This window comes from Phodopus roborovskii, unplaced genomic scaffold, assembly GCF_943737965.1.
Source record: "Phodopus roborovskii unplaced genomic scaffold, PHOROB, whole genome shotgun sequence".
Taxonomy (NCBI): domain Eukaryota; kingdom Metazoa; phylum Chordata; class Mammalia; order Rodentia; family Cricetidae; genus Phodopus; species Phodopus roborovskii.
In genome coordinates, this window is record NW_026126511.1 from 53,404,396 (window position 1) to 53,426,510 (window position 22,115).

At 40.8% G+C, this 22,115-nt stretch overlaps 1 protein-coding gene across 4 annotated transcripts in view; it reads left to right on the forward strand.

Moving 5' to 3' along the window:
- Positions 1-4,002: 4,002 nt before the first annotated feature.
- Cdadc1 (cytidine and dCMP deaminase domain containing 1) overlaps positions 4,003-22,115 on the forward strand; it is a 35,829-nt gene continuing 17,716 nt past the window's right edge. For 2 of the 4 annotated variants that reach the window (XM_051195588.1, XM_051195591.1), the window contains exons 1-7: positions 4,005-4,213; positions 5,008-5,105; positions 5,799-5,873; positions 7,479-7,656; positions 11,283-11,852; positions 16,193-16,242; positions 20,503-20,672. In XM_051195588.1, the coding sequence (XP_051051545.1) occupies positions 4,132-4,213; positions 5,008-5,105; positions 5,799-5,873; positions 7,479-7,656; positions 11,283-11,852; positions 16,193-16,242; positions 20,503-20,672 (1,223 nt within the window). In that variant the 5' untranslated portion in view covers positions 4,005-4,131. Of the gene's footprint in view, positions 4,214-5,007; positions 5,106-5,798; positions 5,874-7,478; positions 7,657-11,282; positions 11,853-16,192; positions 16,243-20,502; positions 20,673-22,115 lie in introns of all 4 variants that reach the window. The other 2 variants (XM_051195587.1, XM_051195590.1) reach the window with 2 other exon arrangements.

Sequence of the window (22,115 nt, forward strand, 5' to 3'; positions counted from 1 at the left end):
CCGTGCACTTTCCCGAAAATATGTTGGACACTGTTGTTGCTCCTGCTGGAGTTCAATCTCGCCTCAGCTAATGGCCTGTTGGGCAAAGAATTGCCCCCACCTTGACCACTGATTTGGACATGCAGTCCTATGTGCTTGCAGGAGACAAATATAGAAGACTGCTTGACCTTGCCAAGTCAGGGTAAGACAGCCTTTCTACCTCCCTGCTTTTGTTGTGGTCTCTCAAGTTCTCTTGGCCTTAACCAAAACTGGGTGTACCAACGTTGCTGTGAGACCTTGGGTGACTGTTCAGGTGGCTTGCTGTTTCTGTCCTTGCTGCACCTTTTGGAAGTTGTCCATCCACACTTCCTGTCTAATCTAATATTGTTATTTTCCTTTTCAGGTCTTGATGAGGTTGAAGATTAAACTATCACAACTATTATTCTCTCTTCCTAGTTAGATATATTAGGTACTAGATTTACGTTTTCCAGCTTAGGACAACTCTATTGTAAACTCCATTATGCCTTCACCCTAGGACTAGATATGTAGGTCATTTTGTTCTCGATTTTCCTTTTCTTAGAGCACACTTGTTATTCACTGTTTTGTATATAGTTTTGTATTAAGCCTAAACCTTTTCTTTAGACTAAAAGGGGAATTGTAGTGAGATAGTCCTTCTGTGGCACTGACCACGCCCATTGGGGGTGGAGCCATGGGTGGAAGTGACCTGTGGAAGGAAGTCGGAGGGAGAGACGGAAAAAGCTCTCTTGCTGGCGTGACTCAGACAGGAGAGGATTGGGCAGAATTTCCTGGTGTTCATCTGTCTAGGTTGTAAGTTATTTCTCCCTGAATAAACATCTATTCGGTCTATTTGTTTATCCTGATCCTTATTTAACCGCGATAGAGTCTAAATTCTAGATGGTGTCATCTTGACTTCAAATATTTGATTGCTGATGAGTGAATGATAGCTGCTGAGGGACAATGGATTATAAAAACTACTAAATTAAACCAACCAGTATTTTTTTAAAATGGCTTAACTTCAAAGAAGAAGTAAAAAAATGTCATGATGGGGAAGAGATTATGCCTTTATTACCACAGAAAATGAAAGTTGATAGAGATCACATTTAATGGGGGGGGGAGGCCCCCTGAAAATCCTGGCTACAGACAAAATAAATAAATAAGTCTAGAAAAACTACAAGACAGGTGATGTATATTTTACTTGCTCAAACATAAAACAAAGTATCATCTTTGGCTAGCTATGCACAACAGTGTATAGCTGTGTTAATGCAGATAAGTATGTTACCTTTAACATTCTATATGTTTTCAGAGCAAGGGACGAGACACCAATGAATATGGGGGGCCCAGGTGATTCAGGCTCTCAGAGCACCTCGGTTGCAATTTACTCAGCTCTACATCTTGAACAGCTTCGAGGCTGCTGACTGAGATGGTACAGTCTCACATAGTATTCCAATCAGGACTACAGATAAGCTTTGTGCTTTTCCATTTCACAGAGACTGGACAACAAATGTTATGGCTAGCTCTCCCAGAACTTGACCATTATCCCAGTTTTCTGAGGGTCCTCTAAAGATGCCATCACCCCCCAAACAACGGGAAGCAGTCTAAAGAATAAAATGCTCATATTCCTAAGAGGTGGAATATAGATGTTTGTCACTGTTTAGAGGGGTTAGTCACAAGCTGTTATTTATCATGGTCAGGGAGGAAACTAAGGAAAGAATATTAGATTCTGGGATCTCGTTCTAAAAAGAAAAAGGGGAATATAGAAATGAAAGGATAAAAGAGTAAATTATTGTATCTACTTTCAAACAAAAAAGCAACTACTAGTCTCAAATATCTTACAATGGTATGCATTTTTATATATTGACACAAATTTAAAGTTATTTTGTCATACTATATCATGCTTCCATTTCTTGTTTAAGGTGTTGTACCTATGCATCTTATTTTAAAATGTAAAGTTCTAGTCCTTTAAAGCTATTCAGGATAACAAAAAAATATGTTAATAGTCATCTATAACAATCAAACTTATAGTCATATAGGTATGTTTTCAAGGTCATACAGAGATATATTTTAGGTAAATAGGTGATCTTCAAACACTTCAAAGACTGGCAGAATATGGCAATTTAAAACATTTTAATAACATAAGACATTTCATGACAGTAAAATATGTCTGCTCCTGGTAGCACCAATCTATTCCATAAAAGGATGATGGACATCAAAGGACTTCTATAAGGAGTTGGCTCTCTTTGTAGCAAAAGGTAGCTAATGGACAAGAAACTGCCTTTGCCTAGATTACTGACAGTATGCTGTCCAGACTGGACAAGCAAGATACAAGGGAGTAAGACTGTTGAACTTTGCCAAAAACAAGGCAGGACAGCCCTTCAAAATTCCTGTTTCACAGAAAAGCCTGTCAGATATTCTAGGCCTTCATGCTGATGATGGATACTCCAACATTACAGAGGAACCTTGGGTGACTGTCCAGGCAGCCAGCTGTTTCTGGAAGTTGCTTGCTCTACAATTCCTGTTTACTCAGATAATAAAATATTATATCCTTCTCAGCTCTCAATGGGGTTGAAGACTAGATAGTTATAGTTACAGTTTTCCTTGTTACCAAGAAACAGAATACAATTAGTTGGGAAAGCCAAACTGAGGAATGACAGGATGAGAACAATGGGCCAAGTCAGAGGAGTCACCAGCAGACACAGAGGGAGCAGGAGATGAATGTGCCATGTTGATAAAGGTCCTGCCGCGTGGCAGACCATAAATAAGAAATGTTGGTTAACTTAAAATGTAAAAGCTAGTTAGTAATAAGCCTGAGTTATTGGCCAAGCATTTGAAATTAATATAAGCCTTTATGTTATAATTTGGGAACTGGCAGGCAGGAGAGAAACTTGTTTACAATCTATAATCAAATACTATATAGTGGTTAAAAAAAAATCACTTAACTTTGGCTACACCATCAATACTGAAGATTCCCACTTGGGTTCTTTCTAAATGATGTATTTCCTTAATGCTCATTTTTTTTTTTTTTTTTTTTTTTTTTGCCTTCATAACCAGAAAGAAACTTCTGTTTTGCTATTTCTATTTCATGTTGAGGTACCAAATAAGTTATAGAAATAAGGCTCTGAATCACTGGGAAAGCAACAATTAATGTCTTTTTTCTTTTTAAAATATTCATGTGTATGTTGTGTGTGGATGAATGCTCCACGTGTGTAGTGCCCCCAAAAGCCAGGCTAGGCAACAGATCCTTTGGACCTGGAGTTAGCTACAGGTTGTAGTGAATCTCTAAATAGGAGCTGACCTCATGTCCTCTGGAAAAGTTAGAAGTGTTCTTAAACACCGGGACATCTCTCTAGACCTCCAAGGCTTCATTTTAAGTCATGCCTGGGACATTTAAGAAAATTGATTGGAATCTGGGAGGATGGTTCATTGTGTTTTAAGTATAAACTTGAGAACCCAAGTTTCTTTTGGATTCCTCCACATAAAACAAAACAAAACCCTGGGTGAAGCCACACAAGCCTGTAATCACTACAGTGAAAAATCTGAGATAGGAGAATGGATCTCCATGACTTGCAGGCCAGTCCAGCCAACAATCAATGAACTCCAGGTTCCGCGAGAAGCCTCTCCCTCCCCCTTCCCTCTCTTCTTCCCCCACTCCCCTCCTCCTCTCTCCCCTTACAAACCCACAAGAGCTGACAACTCAGATTTTCCAGGGACACCCTCCTTCCCTCAACTTTTGTCTGTGCTTGGTAAGAAGCACAACTAAATCCCCTGGGATCCGTCCATCTCTGATGGCCAATTCCTCCCTCGCCCACTCAGGTTCCACGTTCGTCCCTCTCTGTCCAAGGCCTCCACCCCGGTCCCCACGATCCGGCCAAGCAAACTTCACAGACAGACACACACAGCCTCAGGAGACCTACAGCTCCGACTCCCACCTCCACCTCGGTGCGCTCGCTCGGCTCTGACGTCACGCCAGGCGCCGGAAGTGCCCGGAATGCTGAGATGGGAATGTTGAGATGTCATCTTGCTGCGCAAAACGAGCGGTTGTTGACAGGCCGCGGAGGCGGCTGGGGGAGCTGTGGTGTTGTCTATCATGCCTGACCGGACGAGCTGTCCTGGGCCGAGGCCGCTGGGCTGGGGATGAAAGAAGCAGATCAGATGCAGAGTGTGGAGGGCTCGGAGGCCGGGCGGTCAGTCGGCACGCAGACCGGCAGCATGACGGGTGAGTGCGGGGTCCTGCTCCCGTCGCCTTCGCTCCCGCCCTGCCTCTTGCCCTTGCCTGGCACCCCGCCTGCCCTTGGTGTCCTGCAGCTCCGCGTCCTACCCACACCGTCCCCGCCCTGCTTGCCTTGTGCTTCCATCCTCTCGTCGCCCTACTTGTACTGTGTCTCCGTCCCGCCCTGCTAGCCTAGTGTTTCCCTCCTTCCCCGCTCCCTGCCCTCCCGGTCTCTCTCAGCGACGCTGCTCCTGGTCTCATGCCAGGCGCCTGTGGCGGTACTGCCCAGGCTTCACGGGTCGCGCACGCACGCGCCGTGCCCTGCCCTCCTGGTTGCAGGACCTAGACTCAGTATCCCCAGGCTGAAGAGTCTGAAATTGCGCCTTTGCTTTGATTTCCAAATTCACCGCATGTGATGCTTTCCTCGCGTTTCGACTTACGGTTGAAAACCAGGCGTGTTCTAACCGTTTCCTTTTGAAGTAATACCTTGTTACAGCGCAAACAAAACAAAATAACAAAAACCTTGCTCTACGACAACGTCAGAGGCGAAGACTTGCCCCTTTTTATTTATTTTTGGAGCTTCTGTGTCGGTTGTATTATTTTGCCCATGGGGTGACCTGGAGGAAAAAGGGACTCAACTTTGGAAAGAACTACCCAAGGTCACTGAAAATGAGCCACTTTTGCTAATGAAGCTATGATTCCCTTACCTGCCAATCCATTTGCATCTCACAAGTAGATTTGAGCTTAACTCCCTTGCCATTGCTAGTGAAATTCTGAAGTACTTGCCCTCTCTTTCATAGGTCAAATACCAAGGCTTTCTAAAGTCAACCTTTTCACTCTGCTCAGCCTCTGGATGGAGCTCTTCCCAGGAGTAGATGCCCAAGGGCAAAAGTCTCAGGTATGACTTGTCTCTATAGATAGTTTTTACCGCTGGAAAAGCAGAAGTCTATGTTTGATTTCATTGCCCACCTATAGTCCTCACAGTTAAATCCAACAGGCCTTCGGACTTGAGAAATAGCTTCATGGCGTTACTTGTAACTCATAGCATAATAGCTCATCTTTCCGGTCTGGAGAGTTAGTCTTGATTATCGGGGATTAAAATGTACAAAAAGTCAGTTTTGTTAGTAATTAGATACTAAAATTGAAAATCCTTTTAGCTTTATTAGCCACATATGATCTCATTATAATTCTGTTTACACACACATAAATTGAGTCCTTTATTGATGCACAACTTTTTTTTCTTAATATAGTGAAATGTAATGTGTAAGTTTCTATTATGAAACTTCCTCATTCATATAGAGAAAATTGAGATAAGGCTATTATCATTCTGATTAAAATGCCTCCAAGTAAGTTTCAAGGTTGTAAAACTTCATTAGAAACAAGGGTTGATCCAACTTCCTGCTATCTTAGGTATAGTCTGAGTCTGTACCCGAGCAAAGTGAGACGTCAAGTCAGAGCTTCATAGGGGTTTGGAAAATGATCCAGAGGAAACCAGTCCTTAAATGCTGAAATGTATTTATCATATTGATTATACATTACACATATAATTCATCATATTAATCATTTTCCCTCTTAAACTGATTTTAATCAGAAAAACGAAGAAGAAAGCCGTGGCCCCTTAGGAGATAACGAAGAATTGGCCAGAGTATCTACTGACAAAAAACAGGTGAATTGTTGTGATTTTTAAAAAGCTGTAAAGCTCGTAATAATGAAGCAAAGGAGTAGATAAAGCCCTGTGCAAGACCTCCCATGCGCAGGGAAGTTTCTCAGATTCTCCGTGAAGGCCTCTGTGTACTGACAAGCCTACATGTCTTTCCTGTTTGAAAAACTCATAGGTTCTCTCTGTAATGTTCTCCTGCTTGTTTTTAATTCTCAGACGTCATTTCTAACCCTGCTTCACGCAGATGTGTTGAGCAGTGCCCTGCAGGTTCCCCCACATATGTGTGTATCTTGGTTATTATAGTGAGAATTCAAAGCCTAACTGGTCTTTATCTTGGTCATCTCCCAAGAATTAAGGGTTGAGGTAATAGCTCCCTCTAGGACAGACTACAGATTGGTTCACTGTTTTCCTTCAAACACCAGGATCCCAGCCTTGATGGTCTTCTCCTAATAGCGTAGCCGATGTGGGTCCAAGCAACCATGTGATCTCAGCTGCATTACTCCCTGGGGACTGGAGGATGTGGACCACCACAAATGTGCTTCCCACTCTTCGGAGTCCTTTTTCCCTGACCCAGGAGTTCAGGCAGTCAGACTGAAAGACAAATCTGTCCTCCATGATTCTACCTGGTATTCCTTGTTACTCTTGCCTTTAGCTTCCAAATGTTGTTCATAGTATGCAGAGAATATGCACATGTATTTTGAAAAAAGTTTTATTCTGATGTCTGTCTGTATAAGCTTCCTGATTATTTCTGGGAGTGAGAAATAATTTAGAAATAATTTGCCTCAGAATGCTTAGATGTTTTCAGTATAAGAGAAGCACAAAGGGGAAAAAATATCGAATCACCTTAGTAAATATACTGCCTGAGTCATGTGCAAAAGGTGGTCCTGTTCTACCATCTTTTAATGTAAGCCTCTAAAGTCTTATAGAAACTTGCCAAGATGTGCATGAAGTGAAACATACCAGGGCTCAGAAGAGCGGTGCCCAGAAATCCAGTGTGCTGGGGCTGCAGTAACTAGAAGTCCCAGGCTGAACACAATTTGGGCTTCCCGTTTGGGATGGAAACTTCCATCTCAAACTAGATATTTTGGCCTTAACTAGAAGCAAAATTAGCAGTTTCTCTTGTAGCCCTGGATGTCCTGGAACTCACTCTGTAGACCAGGCTGGCCTCAAACTCAGAGATCTACCTGCCTCTGCCTCCATGTGCTGGGGTTAAAGGCATGTCCATGCCCAGCTATTTTTATTTTAAAAGGACTCAAAACATGATAAGCTTACAGTTAAATAGTCCTAGCCTGGCTGGTGGGAGAAACCAGTCGGCTGACTCAGCTTATGCCTCTATTAGGTTAAAATGAACTCATCTTTCACTGTAACAAAGTAATAGTCACATGTGTAACTGATTAATTAATAGTGCCTTAGTTTTGAAAGTTTCCCATCTAAAGTCAATAAGAAGCTCTCAGGAATTATTTGTGGACCTAATTAGTAATCTATTTTCATGCAGACTGTTTTTTAAGTAAGAACTAAGCATAGCTTTCATCTTATTAGAAAATCAAATATTACCCATGAAAGGGTAGTGAGTGTCATAATTAATGGTTTATTATTTTATTTCTTAATTAGGTGAAGAAAACTGGTCTTGTGGTGGTGAAAAACATGAAAATTATTGGTCTTCACTGTTCTAGTGAAGACTTACACACTGGGCAAATTGCTCTTATCAAGCATGGGTCCAGGCTGAAAAACTGTGATCTTTATTTTTCAAGGAAACCGTGTTCTGCTTGTTTGAAAATGATTGTGAATGGTGAGTACAGATAGGTGGTGCTGGGAGTTGAGCTCATTTATCTGAGAGCAGACATGAGGGAACACATCGCCTAAATACACAGATAATGTGGGAATAGAAATGCATGTTTGAGCACTGTTTACACATTGTAAGGGGATAAGTCTGAAAGCATGGATTCTGAGCTCAGCTTTGCCTACTGATCTGCTGCTGAATGACCCTTGATAAATTACAAGCTGAGTAGTTTACAAAGGAACCCCAGAATTTCAGCGGCTGAAGACAACTACAGTTGTCAGGCCCAGCAGACAGTTTTGTTGACATGGTTGGTTTGTGGGGTTAGGCATCATTCTTCTCCCTGCTTTCGGCATCCTGGGGCCTCACTTGAGTCCTCTGCATCCAGAAAAGGCATGTCTGCTTCTTAAAGGTCCTGCCTGGAGGAGACCAGCTGGGGACTGTAGCTTTGGGGGAGTGCTTCCCTAGCATGGGGAGGCCCTGGTTTTTCCCAGGACCACAGAACAAAAACTGATCTGAAAGCCACGTACAATCTTTCTGTTCATTTCGTTGTGGGAGTTGTAGGCTCTGGCTGGGCAGCTGTCTCTCTATCCTAGTTTCTTTTTTGTTGCTCTGGTAAACACCATGAGCAAAACCAAACTTGAGAAGGAAAGGGTTTATTTGGCTTTCAAAGTTGTTCATTCATTAAGGGAAGTCAGGCAGGAACTCAGTTCAGGAACTGCTTATTGGCTTGTTCTCTGTGGCTTGCTCTGCCTGCTTTCCTGTACAACTCAGGCCTGGGGATGGCACCACCACACACCAGTTATTAATAAGAAATGCCCCACAAACCTGCCCACAGGACAATCAGATGGAGGCAGTTCCTCAATATCTCGAGATTCCTTTTTCCCAAATATGTATAAGTTTGTGTATAATTGACAAAAACTAGCCAGCACACCCTCAAAGATTACTATAAACCTTGAAAGGGTCACACAAAATTTTAATGTGTAGATACCTAACTGCTTCTGATTCTATTTTATAGGTAGGTAAATATGCAGATGATTGTTATAATTTTAAAGAATATATCTTACATATAGGTACCTGGTAGCTCTAGAAGAATGAAGACAACAAATGTGACTTCCAGCCCTTTCCCTCAGGAGTTATTTGATGTCAAATAAGTGACATAGGCTATAAATGACACATAAGCTCATAGTCTGGAAGCTGTGTTGTGAAGGGTGCGGCACAAGCTGACTCTTCATGGGTGTATTAGTTACTTTTCCATTTCTATGATAAAGTACTATGACCAAAAGCAACTTATGGACAAGTTTATTTGGGCTTGTGGTTCCAGAGCCTTAGAGTCCATAAATGGCGGGGGAGGCGTGACAACAGGAAGTTGAGAGAGAATAGGAAGTGTGGTAAGTTTACAAACTGCCCAAGCCTCCCCCAGTGAGTTAGATCCTCCATAGGCTGTACCCCCTAAAGGTTCTATAGCCTCCCCAGACAGTGTCACCAACCAGGTGCAGGCTTCAAATATGCAAGCCCAAAGGAGACATTTCCCATTAGAACCACTACAGTGGGTTGGGTGTAGAACAGAGGTCCTCATGTTGCTAGCCAAGATAGCAACATGAATAATAATGGAGGCATAAAGCAAGGTTGGGCATTTGAATTGGAAAGGTATTCTTGTGGAGTAGTGTTGGCTGGATTGTGGTGATCTGTCAGGGCTTCTATGGAGAGTTTCAGAAGACTGGTAGTCTTTTGGTGAAAATAGAAATATTGTAGAACAGAACACATAAAAAATAAGAAAAGCCATCTGTTTCATTAGCCTTCGGCCAAATGTACCTCATGTTAGTGTTCTACGTGAATCAGAGCTGAAGTAATTGTTACCAATATATAAGTATATAAAGTAATTGCTACGAATCAGAGTATGGGGGTTGTTTTAAGGACCACCTAAGTGACTGAGTTCAATGTGAACTGACCTGCTTTCTGAATGTGTCTTAGGTTTTCTACTGCTGTTCAGTGGTTGTGAGTACTTCCTCTTCTTGTGGGCTCCAAGTTTGGGTTCCCAACAGCCAGGTCAGGTGGCACACAGCTGCCTGTACCTCTAGCTCCAGGGAATCCACACCCTCTTCTGACCTCCATGGGCTAGAACTCAATCAGACTCACAAAATAAATCTTATTGCACATGCACATGAATAAGCAAAACCTTTTAAATCTTGTTGAGCTGAAATCACGCAAGGTACAGCAGAAATTTTTCTTTTGTAAACTATTCATGATTAACAGACATTTGATGCTTGCATAACAATTTTATTCACCTTACTTTTTCATGTTTGCTAGCTAGTTATGTTTCTTTTACAAGTTGTCTATACATAGCTTTTGTTTCTCTTAAGGTCTTATTTTTCTTGTCAGTATGTACTTTTATTTAATGAGCTAATTATGTTTCTGTAACTTTCTTTTGTCATTGAGTGAAAAATGTTCAAGTTGTTTTCTCTTTGACTTATAGGCTTTTAAAAGATGGGTGATGCCCTTCTCATCACTCTATCTTCATCTACAAATATTTTTCTGTTAAAAATTCTTTATGGTCAACAAGTACAGAGTGGGTAAAAACTACCATCATGAAACTCGTTGCTTGGAATGCTAATTTAAAACTAGTTAACAAAACCAAGGTTAAAGAAAATGAAAGCAACACTTTTTAAAATAGAAACTTCTTGATGGACATGCATGATAACTACAAAAGGTCCCATCATGTGTTCCCTGTCTTGCTTGTCTGGATGAAGAGTCACAATATTTAGTCCCCTATCTTGATTGTCTGCAGTTTTAGTTCAAAGAATGCTGCACTAAAATATGAACATTCTCCCTCTCTCTTTAGAATATGACTTTTCAGAAGAATTCTGAATCCAAAACAGGAACATTTTTAGTTCATAAATATACTATTTATAATTAGATACAAACCTCTGAGCTTTACCAAGTATTGGCTGTAACATTTCCAGAGGCAACCATGATGACATGGAAAACCTTGGTGTGTAACACTCAGGCTGAGCTTGCAGCCACACTTAGCAAAGCTGGGAGCTCTACAAATGCCACTTGGGCTTTGTTAAGGGTTGGTGGACAATCTCCTGAAACAGCCAGAGAACAAATACTGTAGGTTTTATAGGTAGTGTATAGTTTCTACTGTGCTAGTCAGCTCTGACATGACAGCCACGGGTACTCGGTACATACGTAAATGAATGGGTGTGTCTTTGAATAAATATAAACACTGAAATGTTTGTTTGTTTTGTTTTTTCAAGACAGGGTTTCTCTGTGTAACAGTCCTGGATGTCCTAGAACTCATGCTGAGACCAGGCTGGCCTGGAACTCAGAGATCCACCTGCCTCTGCCTCTGCTGGGATTAAAGGTGTGCACACCACAGCCCAGCTGAACACTGAAATTTTAATTTCTAATGATATCATGTGATATAGAATATTCTTTTGTAAAGCTCATATTTAACCTATTATCTGAAAAAAGACTAGCCATAGACCCATTTTGGACTGTGGGTATTTGTTTGCTAACCCTCACATTGTGTTAAGTGACAGTGTAGATGTTTGTTTGGTTTGTTTTGGATTTAGATGGAAAACCTCTATTCAGCTCATATCAAAACAATGACATTTTATATTTTTATATTTTAGCTGGAGTTAACCGAATTTCTTACTGGCCTTCTGACCCAGAAATAAGTTTGCTCACCGAGGCTTCTAGTTCTGAAGATGCAAAGCTAGATGCCAAAGCAGCAGAACGATTGAAGTCAAACAGCCGGGCCCACGTGTGTGTCTTACTCCAGCCACTGGTGTGTTATATGGTACAGTTCGTAGAGGAAACCTCTTACAAATGTGACTTTATCCAAAAAACTGCAAAAGCACTGTCGGGTGCTGACACTGACTTTTATTCTGAGTGTAAACAAGAAAGAATAAAAGAGTATGAAATGTTATTTTTGGTTTCAAATGAAGAAATGCATAAGCAGATACTGATGACTATAGGTCTGGAGAACCTGTGTGAAAACCCCTATTTTAGCGATCTAAGGCAAAACATGAAAGACCTGATTCTACTTTTGGCCACAGTAGCTTCCAGTGTGCCCAACTTGAAACACTTCGGATTCTACTGTAGCAATCCAGAACAGATTAATGAAATTCACAATCAAAGTTTGCCACAGGAAGTTGCAAGGCACTGCATGGTGCAGGCCAGGTTATTGGCATATCGAACTGGTGAGTTCAATGCTTAGTTCATAAACGAGGGCTGAGTGGTTGGGTTACCAGTGACACCCATGTCGTCTGTGGTGGAGTTCCTTGACTCTTAGACATTGAAGTATTGATGTTCCAACATTGTAAAGAGGTTGTCTAGACCCTTGGGTATTCTGTGGTCTTACATTCAGCACTATATTTACAAACCAGGACCAGGAGACCTAAGTCCTGCTTGCTTCTTACATGTATGATCCCGCTATTCACAAGTCTCTCAGTAAAGATGGCACAGAAAGAAAACTACAACTCTCATTTTGTTGTTATTCATACTCCTTTTAATTTAAATCAGAAACAATCTTTTTTTATATAGCAATCCCAGTTCCTTCTCCCTCTTTCCTTTTTGTTTAGGAATTTTTTGGAAGTGTAGTAATGTTTTGACTGCATGTATATTTGTGCACCACATTGTGCCTGGTGCCCTCAGAGCCCAGAAGAGGGTGCTTGATCCTATGGAACTGGAGTCATGGACAGTTAGTTGTGAGCCGTCTTGTGGGTGCTGGAAATTGAACTCAGGTCCTCTGTAAAAAAAGTAGCAAGTGCTTTTACCTGCTGAGCCATCTCTCCAGCCCATGTATTCTATTTGTATAAAAAGTTAGAATTCTGGGATTTTAAAGCACAAATTTAAAAGGAAAAAAAATCAAGTTAAAAGAATGCTGTTAAAAAGTTTTCTGGTTGTATGTTTCTGTCAGCAAGTTAAGCAGTCTTTACTCTGTTGTACATGTATAAAATGTAGCATCTGAACATTATTTTCATATCTCACCTAATATAAAGTTTTTCAGTGTAGAATTACCACTTTTTAAAATTCAACTTTGAAGTAAGCAGGGAAAACCCGAATAGGAAAAACGGTAAAGTAAGACTTATTTGGGACATATGCTATCGCAGGACTTATTTATTTGTTCATTTATTTATTTATTAGATAGGGTCCTATGCAGTCCAAGCTCCCTATGTAGCTGAGGATGACCTTGAACTTCTGACCCTCCTACCTCCACCTCTCACGTGTTGGAATTACAAGCATGTACCTCCTGGACCTGATTTGTGCAGTGCTGAAGATGAAAGAACCTAGGGCCTCATGCACGCTAGGCAAGCACCAACTGAGCTACATCCCTTGTCCAGAAACTTTTAATTATCCCAAGAAAAGAGGAGAAGAGAAGGAAAATCAGAAAGGCCTGTACAGATGGCACTGGTCTTTAAAAGACCACAGGTCGAGTAAGCGGAATGGAGGATCTCAACCAACAATGTACAGAATCTCCATGGAAACCTTAAAAGGTACAGATGTTCAAACCCACCCAGACCTACTCAACTGGGTACAGCCTGTGTCTTTAGAAGTTCTGCAAGGTGTTCTGATATTCAGCAGGGTTGATAATCAAAGTCTGATTTGTATTGTAGAGTTTATATACTCTACTATAAATTATATTTTGAATTATACATGTGTTCACTTACTATTCAGTTTTATGTATAAATCCATGCTGGTACATTTGATTTAAAAGGTTTTTCGAGGAAAAGTTTTTGACAGTGGATCTTTTTGCAGGGGAAGGTTCTGGACCTCAACTCTAGTTAAGATGAAACTTGACTGTCACTCACCCATGTGAGCTCTTCAAGGGAGAACTGGCATAATTACCATTTTCCCTGCAAACTAAAGAGTGTTTATTAAATGGGGGAATCTTTTCATATTCAGGGGCTGGGGAAGTAGCTCAGCAGGTAAAGCACTTGCTGTGCAAGCATGCACGCCTGAGTTTGATTCCCAGCACACACCTAAAAGGCAGGCTGTGGTATAAGTATATAATCCCAGGAGTGATGCTAAAACAAGGTTGTGTGGGCCCATTGGCCAGATAGTGCAGCCAATCAGTAAGTTCCAGTGAGAACTTACTCCTAAATAAGTTAAAAAAAAAGTGTTGTACAACACCCAATGTCAGCGTGTTGCCTCCACAGGCGCACACTTCATACACACATACATATACACCGAGTTCATAATTATTAAAGCCCTTGGGGCAAGTGTAAAGGAATTTAGAATTCAGGGATGATAGGAGTATAAGATGGCAAGCCAGGCTTTGGTGCCGTACACCTTTAGCCCCAGCCCTGGGGAGGCAGAGGCAGGCAGATCTCTGTGAGTTTGAGACCAGCCTGGTCAACAGAGTGAGTGCCAGGACAGGCTCCAAAACAATACAGAGAAACCGTCTTGAAAAACCAAAAAACAAACAAACAAAAAAGAGTATAAGGTGGTACATATTTCAGCAGGTACTACCCATTCTGGCTGGGCAGTGCTCTGTAGACATGGTGTTGAAGATAAAAGTAGGCAGGAGTAACCCCCCAAAAAAGCAGTTCTAATTTGCTCTGTGAGTCAGTGGCATCAGAAGGCAGCTGTGGACAGTGCAAGTCCCTGGCTCTGGCTGCTTTCTTCTGATTGAACAGGAATCTTCACCAGAAACAGGAGTCAGCCTTTTTATCAGACACTCAGTAATTTTGATAAGTGTTCTGTGAAGCACATTTAGATCAAGACCAATGTTAGCATAGAACTTTAACAAAAACTGACATGCCCAGGGTCCAGCTATCTGGCTTGGAGCATCAAGGACCTTTGCCAAGCCTGACAGCTTGAGTTGCAGCCCAAGTTCCACATGCTATGGAAGAAGAGAACTCCTACAAGTTGTCCTCTGACTCCTACAAGTGCACTGTGATAAACACAAGTAAAATGTTAAAAATTAAAGAAGAAATAGATGTGCCTGTAGGCATGAACAATAGATTATAGAATTCTCAGGCTACAGGCATCAACAAGCCTCAGGGAACTGTTCTATGATCATAAATTGGCCTTTCCTTCAAAACTGCAGAATAAAGCCCCTAAAGAAAAATCAGATTATCAGGGATAATTTTATTATAGATATGGTACATACATTTAATCCCAGCACTCAGGAAGCTGAGGCAGGAAGACTGCAAGTTCAAGGCCAGCCTGAGTTACCCAGCAAGATCCATCTCAAAACTGAAAACCCAAGGTCACCTCTGTCAAAAAGAGGTGGTGAAGGTTCTTGCACGTTAGCCCTTGCAAAGAAGCAGAAGTGCTGCCGATGGAGGGGGCAGCTCCCAAGTCCAAAGTCCTAGTGTAAGAAAGGTATTGGTGCAGGAGAGTTTCTGTTTGGTTTGCTTTTTATTTATGCATGTATTAAGTACAGCTTTGCTTAGGTTTTGATTTTGAGGGTAATTATAACTTTTTGGTTATAATTTCCACCACTGCTTTAGAAATGAACATAAAGCATTAACTTATATTATTCCCCTGAATTAAACTATAAAGGTCTAAGAAAGAAGGGAATTTTGATACCTAATCATCACCATATACTCCCTAGTGTCATAGTTAACTCTTCTTAGCACAACTTCCTCATCCCTGCCATGCCCCATTCAGCCGTTAGCTGATTGAGGACAGGCTTGCCATTCCCTTCATGACTCAACAGTCATGCAGCACTCAAAAAATAAAAATCATTTTTAAGAAGTTCTTAATGTTAGAAAGAGATGGTCAAAAGGCAGCTAGGTTGGCTTAGGAGAACTCAATTTTAATGAATTCCATATAAAACTACTGGTTGGTAAAAATGAGATCATGTATAAAAGAATGCTTACTAGAAAATACATATTTTGTACTATAACTTTGAAAACCTAATTGTGCTTCTATTGGAAATAAGAAATTTTATTGCATAATTATGATTTTATTATGTTAACTTTAAGGCATCCATCCCTAATGTTTAATACAACAGTGGCAGAACTTCTCTCTATTGTCTATAATGGAAAAGTAGATATTTAAATGCACTTTGATGGGAGAACGTACCTTGAAGGAACTTGCAGGGGGATACAGTTGTTATACTCAACCCTCAGCAATATAAATGGCCTTGGGTAAAGTCAGTTTTCCATGATTAGAGTGTTTAAAAAGTTAGAAAAGGACAATTTTGATTTTATTCCACTAAATCCATTCTTTCAGAAACTTTCTATTCATTCAGCTTCTTCATATGTTAGAAGTGGCCATTTAGATCCTGACTTATTAGGCCAGAGTCAGTGATGCTAGTCTGTTCCCGCTACAGCTTGGGTTGAATGTGCCACTGCCTCTTGAGAGGTTGTCACAGGGACACTGTGTGTGAGGGTCAATGGTAGCCCTGCCTTGTCTCATTAGTTGGTACCTCATTCCCATATTCTATACCTAGAAGAATTTATCTCAAGAATTTTGTGTGGGTAGGTATGATGTATGCTGCAGTAAATGTGTTTTTATGATTTGGAAAGAATGGACTCATGAAACTGACAGCATTGATTTTTACTGAGATAAACATCCTATCTTTCAGAGGATCATAAAACTGGAGTTGGAGCTGTCATTTGGGCAGAAGGGAAATCTGTAAGTATGAAAAGAATTATTTAAATATTTAACCTGGGTTGTGTGTAGTCAGTCTTCAAGGTGCTGCATTTTGATGTTTGAGACAGGGCCTCCTTTTGTTGCCCAGACTGGCCTCAAACTCCTGAGCTCAGTCCATCGTTCCTTCTACCATCTGAGTGATAACAGCCACAGCTCATGCTTTCTAACCTGCTGAGAATTGGATTGTATTGGCTGGTTGACATTAATGTTTTTGTGTTAATGAAATTATATAAATGTCTGCGCATCCCCCAACAGTTTTCAGGGTTCATCCATTTAGTTCTGTGAGTTGAATACTGTCACAGTGAGCCCTAGGCAATAAATATTTTTAATTACTTTTTTTTTTTTTTTTTTAAGAAAAGAAGGGGTTTATTTCAGCTTAACTTTCAGGTTACATCCCATCATTGAGGGAAGTCAGGGCAAGAACTCCAGGTAAGATGAGTAGACACCCTGGAGGAATGGCACTTACTCCTAGCTTTCTATCTCATGCTCATCTAGCTTATATAGTCCAGTATCGCCTGCCTAAGGATGCATTGTCCTCAGTGGGCTGTATTCTCCTTCATCAATTAGCAGTCAAGGAAGTGTCCCCCTGACATGCCCATGGACCAGTCTAAGAGGCAGTTCTTCAGTTGAGGGTCTCATTCCAGGTTTTGCCAAGTTGACTATAAAATCTAACCAGTACACCAGGCTTCTCTTTAATAACACTAAACTTTTCACCTGGCATTGATGCTTTGTCATCTGCACTCTCTTACCTAAAACTTTAAACTTTCTCACTTTCCCAAGTTTCATGTTCTCCCTTCTCCACTCTTTGCTCTCTCTCACTGCTTGAGAGCAGTGAGCAGTAACCATTCCACAGCTCAAATGCCGTCCTGTCTTGAAATAACCTCCACCAAACAAATTACGTATAATGTCTGTAAATTTAGCATCAACCAAGTTCTCAAGGTGTGGGAAGAAAACAGTCAGACTCTTTTTCTATGATGTCACAATATCAGCACATAGCCCAGCTCCTGGAAATGTTAGAGTCAGCCCTCCGCTACTTGTTGGTTTTGGTTTTTATCACTTTTGTTTTTTCAAAGTACTTTTGTCTTCCAAGTTTCCACCACAATAGTCTATTATGCTCTACTTATGGTAGTCCAGGAGTTTTCTAGCCTACAAACTTTCCCACATTCCACCAACAGACTGACTTTAAAGCCTAAGAATCACATAGTTGGCTTTGTTACAGCAATGGGCCCAATTCTCAGTTCCAGTTTTCTAGATTACACTTCTCTTTAGGAGGGGACATATATGTCACAGCACAGACATAGATATCAGGAAAAAAAACTTTTGATTTGATTCTACCACATGGGTCCCAGGTGCTTTGCTGGCTGAGCCATCTCACCAGCCCAACAATGGGGATTTAAATACCACATTCTCCTTTCATGGCCTTGTAGGGAGTGATGGAGACAAAGAGGTTGAAAAGACTATCATGTGAGTGTAATTGTGACTGATATTGCTAGCTCATGGAGGAGGACTTGTGCTCTGCCTGAAGAAATGCTGGAGATACTCCTGCAGTGTAGGAATGCAGTTAGTCTTGAAGAATGAGTGAGAGGTCAGCAGAGAAAGTCAGGCAGATCAGGAAGAAAATGTACACAGGCAGGCATAGGAGAGAGATGATGTAAAATAGATGTGAGTTGGCACAGTGGCTGCCAAAATCCCACGTAAAGTGAGCATAGCATTATACTGGACCATGGAGGACACTATAGACCTGTGAAGAATGTGGGCTTTATACTTTAGGCAATGTTCATGCTCCCATAACACTAACCAGTAAAACATAAAGCCACCATCTAAGTAGGAGTTTTGTTTAAAAAGTAAACTAGGTAAATGATAAAGAAAAGAATTAAAATCAACCTCAGTGTCCATCAGCCAATTAATAGATAAACAAATGTACACATGCACAATGGGTGCTGTTCACCTATGGAAAGAATGAATCCTGTCATCTGCAACAGTATAGATGGACCTAGACATCGTTATAGTAAGTGAAATATGGCAGGCACACACACACAAAAAGCTTGATCTCACTCTGTTTGTGTGTGTATGTGTGTGTGTGATGTAAATGGCTAGTAGAAGTTGAGAGCCCAGTGATGGTTATCAGGGACTGGGAGAAGTAGGAGGGTGGGGTGTGTAAGGTAGATTGTGAAGACTAAATTACTGTTAGGAGTAAGGAGTGCCAAGTACTGGCGGTCATTACATGGCAGGTTGACTAGTTGATAATCATGTACTATTGTATATTTCAAGAAGAAACAAGTTTGAATGCTGCTATCATAAACAGTGGGTAATTAATAGATAGATAGGTTTAATTTGACTTAAGCATCACTTGTACCCCATAGATAGTTGTATATTTTCATGAATCAGTTAAAAATAAGTAAAACATAATATACATACTTAGTCACAAATATCAAAACATTCAACATATAAACAGTATAAAATTATCAGTGAAATAGTCTGCATTTTTATATCATTACTCAAACTTCTGTGTATATTTTGTATTTGCAACATTTAGTTTAGACTAACTATGTTTGCCTGGTAGCTATTGTATAAGACAGTACAGTCCAATAATATTCTAAATGAGAAATGAAAATGATTTGTGTTGTGAAAGGAAGTACTTGGACAAGAGGTAAATAGAGATTAAGTAAACAAAAAAGGATGATGAGAATTCAGAGTTATGAGCTAGGAGGAACCATAATTAAGAAGCGTTTAATAACTACCACCCTACTTGTAATTCCTACTAGAATAGGTTCTCTGCCAAAAGTTCTCATAGCATTCGATGTGATTCCTACATGACACACCTCCCCAGTTAAAGTTGTGGCCAGTCCCTAACCTGTTCCAGGTAAGGCTCATGCAGGCAGCTATTTGGGCTGCAACTCTGTTAGAGCACTGTATACCTGGCCTGTGGCTAGAGCTCTGGTTGATGTTTAAGCGGATGCTCAGCAAGACACTCAGCATGGCATCTTGATCTGCACTGCCTTGTGGAGAATTATATCCATTTACCTCTAGTATAGAAAGGTATGTGAGGTTCAATTCAGCCATGTTACTAACTCTGTGACTGTGAATAATTAATCTTTCTTGACCTCAGTTTTCTTACAAGTGAAATAGGGACAATGGTATTACTCTGTAGGTAGTTTCCAAGTTAATCAGTGGAGGCAGTGCCGGGAGTATTGTTCAGTTGTGCTGAGCCAGAGTGCTGGCTCTGCATTTTTGAGGCCCCAAGTTTGTTTTGAGTACTTGCATGCATATGTGTGCACACACACAAGTTAAAAAAAGAAATGAGATCTGCATGATGTTTGGCATTCGGTAAATAGAACGAACTTATTGATGAAATATTTGACAGTTTTTGTTGGCCCAGATAACAATCATTCTTACTATACTTGACAAGGATGTATCTACTACTTTCTATCACATCTACAGTGATTCCTACCACTTGCATACTTAGTGAGATCTATAGCATATTCTAAATTATTATAGACACTGTCAGTTTGAGCAGTCATCATCCCAGTAATTGATAAAGTATTGATATTAACACTAGCATACTCTTGATGAAGAGAAATAAGAAAGGGGTACCAGGTGAGTTCTGTGATTATATGTTCATATGATAGACACTCAGAAACATGGTTAAAGGAAAGTTCATTTTTCATTTCCAACTAAATCACAATAGCACATTATAGCCCAACAACATAAATTGTTCAAAAATATTTTTATGTTACTTATAAACACCTCTGTGTGCATAGCAGTCTAATGTGTGCCAAAGTGGGGGGGGGGTCAAAGTATAAAACATGGCTTCTGATCCTTAGCATTTATAGTTTGCTTGGAGAGAACTGTCTGAATCAAGTAAAATGATTCATTAGTTAAAGACAATGTTATTAACTGCTAATATCAAAGACAACCTTGAGATCACCTCTGAGGATGGTGGACATATTTCTATTTCAATTTTTAAATTTCGTTTATTTGTGGTAGGGAATGTATATGCATCAAGATGCATGACTGACCATTTTCTCCTTTCACCACGTTGATTCCAGGGAATGAACTCTGCTCACCAGGCTTGGTAGCACATTCCTTGACCAGCTCAGCCAGTTCTCCAGCTCAGATCTTGTGTTTCCCAGGGGCTCCATTTGTTACAGGAATGTAGTGTACTTTCTTTACATGAAGTATGAAGGCAAAATGCCTTTCAGAATGCTGACACTCATACGGTGCTTCTGCCGACCTTTGCAGAGAAGCTGTGATGGAACTGGAGCTATGTACTTCGTAGGATGTGGTTACAATGCCTTTCCTGTTGGCTCTGAGTATGCTGACTTCCCCCACATGGATGACAAACATAAGGACAGAGAAATACGGAAATTCAGATACATCATACATGCCGAGCAGAATGCTTTGACATTTAGGTATGAGACATTTTTAGCCTTCTTTCCTTTAAAATATAGCAGAGATTGATTGGTTGGTTGGTTGGTTGGTTGGTTGGTTGGTTGGTTGGTTGGTTGGTTGGACGGACTAGTTTTCTTTTGTTGTCATTTGTCTTTCTACTAAAACTCTTAAGAGGTATGTTCAGAAATAGAATTTTGATAAAGCTTGGTCCTGCTCCTGCACTGGATGCTATGGTCACAGATTTCCCAGCTCTTTCCATTTCTTCGAAAATTCTTTCTTGCTAGTCTCTCTAGTATAAAACTATTGGAAGTTTGTCCTTAGGAGCTTTCCCAGCTGTTTCTTTTTGGATGTTAGCATCCCCCTTTGCTTTCTAAATTTAGAGCACATCTGTTACATTTATGAAATACTGGCTTGGTTAGGGTTACTATTGCTGTGATGACACACCATAACCAAATCAAGCCGGGGAGGAAAGGGTTTATTTGGCTTATACTTCTACATTGTAATCTATCACTGAAAGAAGTCAGGACAGGAACTCAAACAGGGCAGGAATCTGGAGGCAGGAACTGATACAGAAGCCATGGAAGAGTTCTGGAAGGAGTGCTGCTTACTGGCTTGCACCCTGTGGCTTGCTCAATCTGTTTTCTTATAGAAACCAGGAACAGGAATACCAGCCCAGGAGTGGCCATACCCACAGGAGGCTGGACCCTCCCCATCAATCATTAATTAAGGAAATGCCCTATAGGCTTGCCCACAGCCTGAACTTATGGAGACATTTTCTCAATTGAGGCTCCTGCTCTCCCGTGACTCTAGCTTATGTCAAGCTGACATAAGACTAGCCAGCACTCCTACAGACTTTATTATGAACTAACGTATTTTAAAGAGCCTCTGTTTGAGAAGACTGGGGCAAGATGTCTGCTTGAAACAGCGTCGTCTGCATATATATGACAGGGAAGTTGCACCCAGGAAATTGTAGCAATTTTGTTCACTGAATGAAACTTGAACAATTATACCAGTAACTGACATGTCAGTGTCAGTGTGAATAGTAAAATTCTCAGATGGCCTCATCCCCTAGAAGAGCAAGCAACAGGCAAGTAATAGTGGAGAAAAGGCGAAGTCTTCTCCACTGATGAGCCTTCTGATGGGCTAGCCAATCCTAAGAGCTCAGTCACTAAATGACCTCAGCAGGTTGTGTTTATAGACACATGTGCACAAGCACTCATGCACACCCACACAATTAAAATTAAAGAATAAGAGATCATGAATTGGAGGAGTGGGAGGAATTGGAGCGTGCAGGGAGAAAGAAGGATGAGGTAACCATGGAATTCATATGAAATTCTCGGAAGAAAATGTGGGTGCTCTGTCAGAGATTACAGCTAGAGTTCCTTCCTTCTGAGGTTAGCTTATGTTTGCTAAACTCCTCAGCACCTACCATTAAGAGGATGGGGCTAGAGTACTACAGGCTG